General features: G+C 48.1%; 1 protein-coding gene across 1 annotated transcript; it reads left to right on the top strand.

The window, feature by feature from the left end:
* Nucleotides 1-2,480: 2,480 nt before the first annotated feature.
* LOC119858165 (cytochrome P450 26A1) lies at nucleotides 2,481-6,824 on the top strand. Its single transcript, XM_038408110.2, has 7 exons — nucleotides 2,481-3,019; nucleotides 3,227-3,451; nucleotides 3,675-3,962; nucleotides 4,178-4,327; nucleotides 5,142-5,276; nucleotides 5,630-5,782; nucleotides 5,989-6,824. Exons 1-7 carry the CDS (start codon nucleotides 2,831-2,833, stop codon nucleotides 6,328-6,330), a joined length of 1,482 nt encoding a protein of 493 aa, XP_038264038.1. The 5' UTR covers nucleotides 2,481-2,830; the 3' UTR covers nucleotides 6,331-6,824.
* Nucleotides 6,825-8,805: the final 1,981 nt, after the last annotated feature.

Raw genomic sequence — 8,805 nt, 5'->3', positions numbered from 1 at the left:
TATTGTCGTTCAACAACAGGTACTGTCAAAGCAACCAGGCTACTAAATGCTAAGCAGAAATACTCCCCGAGTCATGCCTTCCAGCAAACATAAAAGGGGATTCATTAGACATTAGGGGATAACATTTAGATTCCGTTAAAAAAATCGCTCTCGAATGTTTATTGTGGTTGGGCTGGGAATCAGAAAGTGAAATTGACTAGACAAAAATGAAACTGAATAGTTTACTTGTACCGTCCAAGTTGAGTGAAATAGGGTAAATAAATAAATAAACAGTGACAGCTCTTTTGATTTTGAAACTTCTTTCTCTTTTAATATACTACAGTGCTATGGATATTAGATGCAAGGACATTTTCTAGATACAAATGTTACTTTGAACCTCGGAGTGCCCCTTTAAACATTTCCCAGCATAGTCACTCATTTACAAAAGAAATTGTGAGAGTCATTTCAGCCAAGTAGTGAGCAATAAACACGGGGAGAAAAAGTGCTGTAATTTGAAGGTTATCGAGGATCTTAACCAATTGTATTCATTTGCCGTATTTCTATGAAACGGTGCCTAAGCTAGGTACAAATGTAAGACTTTATGATAAGTGCTTGTCATACTTCTACTACTTACTCCGGCATTTATTGTTATAACGGTAACCGCGAGTCAGTGATTTCTGGACAGGTGTTATATAAAGGGTCCCCGGAGCTACCTTGTTTCCGAGCACCAATACCTACTGATTGTAAGGCTACCGATTGCAGTCAGACGGGTGTAAGCATACATTTCAGAGATGATACTCATGACAGAGCAGGAAGAGCGATCGGTGTTTTGGGAAACTTTTAGCAGCTGGCTGCTCTTTTGGCTAACAACCAGAAAGTACCTGCGTCCTACGTCTCTGGCTGCACAGAAGGGAAATTCAGCTTTGCTCCAAAATATTTTTGTAAGGTTTCGCCAAGGTATAACGCCAGGATCTCCAAACGAACCGGAGAGTCACTCCAGCCCTGATCATATTTACCTTTCCAGCGACCTCTTATAAATCTACCGCCGTGAGTGGGAGGAGCAAAGGGTCTGTGGCAGCCGCCGCCCGTGAACCTCCTTTTCCAGCAAGCAGTCGGCTCTGCCCTTCCGAATTGCAGAGCGGTGATAAAAAGTGGCTCCGCATCAGAACATTCCCCAGCATTTGTGAAGCACTCCTGCCTCCTGGATGCTCTATTGGTGAACGTCAGACCCTGGGCAATTCCCTGCACGGTTTTTGGGAGCACACAGCCAGGGCGAAGTCCTGCTTTCCCGGCACGAGTAGCTCTCTCCCAGCCTCTGTGCCGGGAGATTTAGCCCCCCTCTAAATTAAACCGCTGCTGGGGAGTGTGCCGAACTCCTCTGCCTTCTCCCCATAACGCTATGCCGGCCTGCCGGTTATCTGCCTCCCACCTATGTTCAGACAGATGCTGGCTACTGCTCCGCTTGTTAAACAGGCAAACCCGTCACCCCAGGTGGAAAAAGATCCACACATGGATCACCCCCCGCGGTAAGGACTAGCTCGGCCCCAGGGCCCAGGATGAGCCGCCCCAGAAACCTCACGCCTAGGTGCCGGTCTGCGGGTGCTGTGATCTATGATTTAAGCGCCTATAAAAGTCTGTGGGTGGCAATAGGCAGGGTGTTTACTTTTCGATATAACCGTGCCTTCCCTCGCTGACCTGCGTTTGAACCTGCCATTAGCGCTGCATCACAAGTTTCAGAATTTACTCCTGCCTGATGCGGATTCCTCTCAGGACCCTGACCATAAATACAAGCGGGGCCTTTGAGGTGAACTTCAGGCCACACGCGGATTTGAGAGGGCCAGGTGAAGCGGCGGCTGTTCGTGGTCCACTGACATAATTAGGCTTTTATCCCGTAACCCCAAAGCTGGGATCCGACCGACTCAGCGCTGTGCAGCCGGAGTCCTGGGAACTCAATCCGACCCAGGTATACCCTGGAGGAGATGTTCAAAGCGCTCAGCGCCCGGCTCAGCCCGCCCCGGTAGTGCTGTCCAGGGTCTGCGCCACTTGCTCCGTGGGCAGCAGCCCGCTATGCTAACGAGCAAGAGCCCCAACCCGGAACCAGGCGAAGTCCAATGAACTGCGCACAGTGTGCAACTGCTCGGCTCTTTGGCATTTAGCCTGGGGCTCAGGTCTTTAAAAAAAACAACCCACCGCTGATCTGCAAAGTGCAGTAGGAGAGATTTAAAAAAAAGATCGGTGGTGTGTATGGTTGTGACCAACCCATGCCTAGAGGCGAAACATAAACACGGTAGGTGCTTTCCCGTGTAACTGGGCATAAGGGCAAAGTGAGGCATTTCTATAATCTGCGTCAATACATTCTTACTCCGTTTAATCAGTGATAAATAAAGGTAAAAGGGGCTGCCGTTAATTAGCGGGTCTTTCCTTGAGCCTGAGTCGAACTGGCAGCTGTTTGCAATTCGGCCCCCATCCCATCCTTTAATGATTATTCAATGAGCTACAGAGTAGCGCCCTCAAGGAGCTGAGCTCCGAGGCCCCCCTCCCGCGAGCCCTATTGTCCGGGTGAAATTAGCACCTTTTCAAAGTCAGCTCTGTGGCTTGTCTGTAGCTCCTGGAGGAGGGAGACCTGCAGAAGCCACTGCGCAAAACAAACAGTTAAAAGATTTCGGGGGGGGAGGAGCCAGGCCACAATCCGTAATTAAAGATGAACTTTGGGTGAACTAATTTATCTGACCAAGGTAGAGTGGGCAGCAACCTGGGGAGGGCTATAAAAAGGGGCCCACGGCGGGGCTCGGCCTGTACGCAGCTGTGCTCTGCGGAGGCAGGTAGGGGCTTCAGGCGCCGCTCGCGAGCCATGGGCTTCTCCACCTTGCTGGCCAGCACGCTGTGCACCTTCCTGCTGCCCCTGCTGCTCTTCCTGGCCGCGGTGAAGCTGTGGGCTCTGTACTGCGTGAGCGGCCGGGAGCCCGGCTGCAGCCTGCCGCTACCCCCGGGCACCATGGGGCTCCCCTTCTTCGGGGAGACGCTGCAACTAGTGCTGCAGGTAAGGCCCACGAGCTCTCCCTGCCCTTGCCCGGCTTCGGGAAGGGGCAGCCCCTCGGGGGATAGCCAGGGGCGACTCGAGGACCCGGCTCCTCCTTCTGCGCTGAGCTCCAGGTAGCCGGGGCGGGGCAGGGCAGCGCTAGCAGGGAGGCGGGCGGGCGGGCGGCTGGCCGGGAGCCCCGCTGTCATGGCCCTTCTCTCCCTCCAGCGGCGGAAGTTTCTCCAGATGAAGCGTCGGAAATACGGATTTATCTACAAGACCCACCTGTTCGGGCGCCCCACCGTGCGGGTGATGGGGGCCGAGAACGTGCGGCACATCCTGCTCGGGGAGCATCGGCTGGTGTCGGTGCAGTGGCCGGCCTCGGTGCGCACCATCCTGGGGTCGGGCTGCCTCTCCAACCTGCACGACGGGCAGCACAAGCAGCGCAAAAAGGTACCGCGAGCCAGCCCCGGGCCAGGCTGCAGTTCCCCGGCTCGCATCTGGCCGGGGCCGCCTCCCGTGCGCCCTCAAAGCTCCGGGAGTGGCGCCCTCCTTGGTGCGGCTGAGGCGGGTGTGCGCTCCCCTGGCCCGCCGGGCTGGGCTCCGGCCCCGGCCCCGGCGCGCTCTCCCCCTGGGGCGGGGCCGCGGTGGCCTGAGCCTTCCCCTTCTCCCCCAGGTGATCATGAAGGCTTTCTCCCGGGAGGCCCTGCAGCACTACGTCCCCGGCCTCCAGGAGGAGGTGAGCGCCTGCCTGGCGCGCTGGCTGCGCAGCGGCGGCTCCTGCCTTCTGGTTTACCCCGAAGTGAAGCGCCTCATGTTCCGCATCGCCATGAGGATCCTGCTGGGCTTCGAGCCGCGTCACGCCGACCAGGACAGCGAGCAGCAGCTGGTGGAGGCCTTCGAGGAGATGATCCGCAACCTCTTCTCCCTGCCCATCGATGTGCCCTTCAGCGGGCTCTACCGGGTAAAGCTGCTGCCCGCGATCGGGGCTAGCCCTGGGGTGGGGAGTGCCGCACGGGGCAGCTCTGGCTCGGGGTGCCCGGCGATGGCAGCTAGAATGGGGGGGGCAGGGTTGGGAGCGTGCGCCCAGGGTTTGGCACTGCGTGGGTGAGGGGCGTGTGGGAACGGCCTGGCAGCAGGATGACCCGCAGCCCTTCGGCTTTCCTTCTCTGCCCCCAGGGCCTGCGGGCGCGGAACTTCATCCACGCCAAGATCGAGGAGAACATCCGGGCGAAGATGGCCCGTAAGCAGCCCGCGGGCGGCTGTAAGGACGCGCTGCAGCTGCTGATGGAGCACACGCAGGAGAACGGGGAGCCGCTGAACATGCAGGTGAGACGCCCGCCCTCGGGGACCGCTGCATAGCCCCAGCCAAGGGCCAGATTTTTGCTTCCTTTAAACTCCGTGTCATCCCTTTTGTTGACGTAATGGGAGCAGGATCGGGCCCTAAGTGTACACCCCCGGCAGTGCGGTCTCCGGGGGAAGGAAGATCAGGGTGGCAAGTCCTCGTCTCAGCAAGGGGAACAGCTTCAGGGCCAGGATTTCTGACGATGGCGACCCATGACTGGGGTCCCCATTTTCTCCCCGCCTTCCCCCGAGTTGAGGGAGATGCTCCAGTCCCCAACCGCCTCGGATCCTGGGCTCCCAGGGCACATCCCGCTCGCACAGCGATCGAAACTCCCTCTGGCCGTTTGAACGGCACAACACCACGTGTGCCAAGCCAGGGCAAGCTCAAGAAAGCTTATGCTCAAATAAATTTGTTAGCCTCTAAGGTGCCACAAGTCCTCCTTTCCTTTCTGTAAGCCATCCGTTCTCCAAAATCCCTTCCCGGACAAGGAGTCTCTGCTCATCTCTTCTCTTCTCTCTCTCTCTCCCCCCCCCCTTTTCTGTGGCTTTATATTCAAACGCAGCCTGTCGATGTGGAGCCTAGGAATATCACTAATCACTGGGGACGTTTAAATAGGGAATTTCCTCTCTGCTTTACTGGAGATGCAGTTTTAGAAGGGCATTTGTGAAGGGGAGAAGGCGATGAGTTTGGCGCTGCAGTGTGGTCTCAAGTACTTAAAACAATAGCGTGCGTGTCTGTGATTTTTTTATTATTTTCTTTAAAAAAAAAATAACCCAAACATCCTGCACTTTGTCTCAGGAGCTAAAAGAATCGGCAACAGAACTTCTGTTTGGAGGGCATGAAACCACGGCCAGTGCTGCCACATCTCTAATCACCTTCTTAGGGCTTCACCGGGCTGTTCTGCAAAAAGTGAGAAAGGAGCTACAAATGAAGGTGGGTGTCTCCTCTGTAGAAGTTAAAATTCCTCTGTATTCAGCTTACTGTTACACTGAAGGAGGAACAATTAACTCTAACAGACTACAGCCTGAGACTACAGAATAAATCTTTTAATTAAGCAAAGTTAATGCTCCTTAAAACAACTTAACTAGGGAGAGCTCAAATATTCCATTTGAAAAAATGAGATTTGCAATGATTCAAGTTTGTTTGTGGAGCCCTTTCTCTTGTACTAACTGGGAGCTTGATGACTAGTTTATACCCCATTACTGATGGCAATGCAGTGTCCAGCTACCACAAACTGTAGCCTGACTTTTATGTACATAGTTTTGTTAACCATGTTCTTTTCCTAGGGTTTATTGTGCAGCATGAACCAAGACAAACAGCTGGATATAGAAGTCTTGGAGCAGCTGAAGTACACAGGCTGTGTCATCAAAGAGACCCTCAGGCTGAGTCCACCAGTTCCTGGAGGATTTCGAGTTGCACTCAAGACTTTTGAATTAAATGTAAGCTGGGCTACTTGGACTCTGCTTCTATTAAATCCCTTTTGAAGGCTGTAATATTTTTTTTTCTCCATAGTAATTATTTGAAAGTAAGTCAAACTGACAATTTATAGGGGGATTTTTATTTTTCTCTAAAATCTTGGCATCCATCTGCCTCTGAGCTGAAGTCTTCACATATTGCAATTTCCTAACTTTTTTTTTTTAAACAGGGTTACCAGATTCCTAAAGGCTGGAACATTATCTACAGTATCTGTGATACACATGATGTTGCAGAGCTCTTCACCAACAAGGATGAATTTGACCCTGATCGCTTCATGTCTCCCTCTCCGGAAGATTCCTCCAGGTTCAGTTTCATCCCTTTTGGAGGAGGCTTGAGAAGCTGTGTGGGCAAAGAGTTCGCAAAAATCCTTCTCAAAATATTTACTGTGGAGTTGGCTCGGAGTTGTGACTGGCAGCTGTTAAATGGACCCCCTACAATGAAAACTGGCCCCATAGTCTATCCAGTGGACAACCTGCCTACCAAATTCATAGGTTTCAATGGTCAAATCTGAGGTCAAAGGTTACTTCTGGATGAAATTCTATAGATTTAAAGTACATAGCTTTTTATAGAAATCTAAACCCAATATTAAATATTTAACTTGTACATGTATAATTTATGTCTTTTTTTTTTAATATTTTAAAAATCTACTAAATATTCTAAGTTTGGTTGATATGTTCAAGCACTACAATTATGGGTCAGTGGGGTCCATAATTGGATAACTTATTTCTAGGGAAACAAAATGTTTCCCTCTTATTTAAGAATCTTGTTGAAAGCTTGTCAATTTTTTTAGCATTTTGAAGGAATTTGACAGTGTATGCATTCAGAGACACTTAAACTTTTAACAAGCATATGAAACCATGGGACCAACTGCACATCCTGTGACCAAAATACACACGTGGCTTATATTTAAGCAAGGAGAATGTCTTCAGATTACTTTTTGATACTAGATTTTGTGTTTAAAATTTATGGATTATTATGATTTAAAATAAAAGTTTATTTTTTGAAGATGCTTTGCTCCAAATATCTCTAGCGTGGTGGTGGTGGTTCCTCCCCCCCATACTAACTTAGCTGCTCAAGGTGTCATAAACAAGAATTTGAATTCTTGTTTAGGTTTCTCTTTTTTTTTTCTTAAACTTATAAATTGGAGGGGTTCTCTTGCATTTTAGTCTCCTTTTTTCTGCACTCGCAACTCTAATGAGAAGATTCCAACTGGAGTCAAAACAGTTCACTTGTTAAAGATACTGAGGCTTAACCAAGCCAACTTAATAAATGCAACTAAGACTCTCCTAAACAGGTTGACTAATTCTATAACCTCTCAAATTCAAACTCTTGGTGACTTCTGTCATCCGCTTAGAAAACCCACCCTCTATATAGCTGACTGAAAGGAAATAATGCAGGCCATTTCCCTATGCTGTCCAATGTATAATAGCCTATAAATCTAACTTTTGATTTATGATAAACTAAGGCTAAATAAACCATGTTGCCTAAACTACACCCACTCTCAGCCTGCTAGAATAAACTCCTAACTGTGTAAGCAGAGACAAGAACAAAAGTCTAGAATAAAACCTCTTTAGCTTCTCTTCTCCCATGGTATTCTTACCCTGCACCAACAGCCCCCTGACCATTGTCATGGACAATAATATATCTGTCTAAATCTCTCTTCCCTGTTGAAAGTCTCCTTTCTCAATGCTTATTGCAAAGAAGCTAGCTACCTGGTAGCTGTTTTTCTGTATGTATTTTTAATGGTTTAGATTACAACTGTAAATGCTGTAATGAAGTGCCCTTAGAGGAAGGATGGGGTTTGCCATTAACAATTCTGGAATTTCATAGAACAAATAAAAGGCAAAATACAAAAGCAGTTAGCAGTGATTCAGGCCCAAGTGTACTAGTAGAGTTGGGGAGCAGGAGAGATGCAATGCGCTTGGTCTGACTATCCCTCAACCTTGGCTAATTTTAAAAATTAAGATTTGGAACAGAGGCAGGGCAGAAATGTGACCAAAAAACCCTGAGCTGGAGAGGCTGGCTGCACAAATATCGGATAAGGTGAACTGTCACACCAGTGTCACATACACTGCTAGAACCAGACACATAAAGCAAACTTCATTGGCAGTTGGGTTACTCCTTATATTGAACAATTCTTAGGTGATCTTATTCCTGATCTTGAGGAGGATTTTAGGGGTTGTGGAGAAAATTCTAAATAACCAACACCTGCAAGTGTTCCACTTAACAAATAATGGCAACTAAAAGTCTTGTGAATGTTTCTATTCAGCATGAAAGCATTTGTCATCTACTAATGCTAAAAATCAAAATGCTAATTTCTAGGGCAAGATGTTAACCACAATCAACATCTGTTATAAATAGCTTTTTGAATTATTCCAGATCAAGATTAAAAGTGATTTAGTTGTAGATATAAATATTGCCTATATTGTCTCATTACAAGGCTCTGCTTTATATAAAAATCACTCTTTGCCAAGACTTTTCAGAGGTAGTTTGCTGAATATTAAGATCATTGTTATTATGTGAACTCTCTGGGTCTGATTGTCATTTAGATCACTTGAAAATTTATATTTACTTTAGGCCCTTTCACACTGCCAGAGTGGTATAAAGTGGCCTTAGTATGAAAGAGAATCAGCCTTTTTATTGCAAACACTTTACACATCATCTGCAGCCTTATGTAATGTAAAGGCTAGTCATATACTTTTAAATAGCACTATTAGAGTCCTCCTAATCTTTACAATAGTCTGCAAATAGAAAAAGGATATTTAGAGAATAAATATTCTGGAAATGTGGGTTTTTTTAAATCTAAACTGTTGTCATATTCTTACATGGGGTTTAAACAATAAGTGTACCTGCTACCACTATCTTTAACAAAGTGTCAGCCATACTGACTGCTCTAATATATAACAACTTCAGTGCTTATTGTTGCTATGTTTGGAGAATAAATGGCTATATCGTACTGTAAACCTAAGATTGTAGTTGCAGCATA

Source organism: Dermochelys coriacea, chromosome 7 (genome assembly GCF_009764565.3).
Source record: "Dermochelys coriacea isolate rDerCor1 chromosome 7, rDerCor1.pri.v4, whole genome shotgun sequence".
NCBI lineage: Eukaryota > Metazoa > Chordata > Testudines > Dermochelyidae > Dermochelys > Dermochelys coriacea.
The sequence above is the reverse complement of the archived record's forward strand: the minus strand, read 5'-3'. Positions and strand labels throughout refer to the sequence as shown.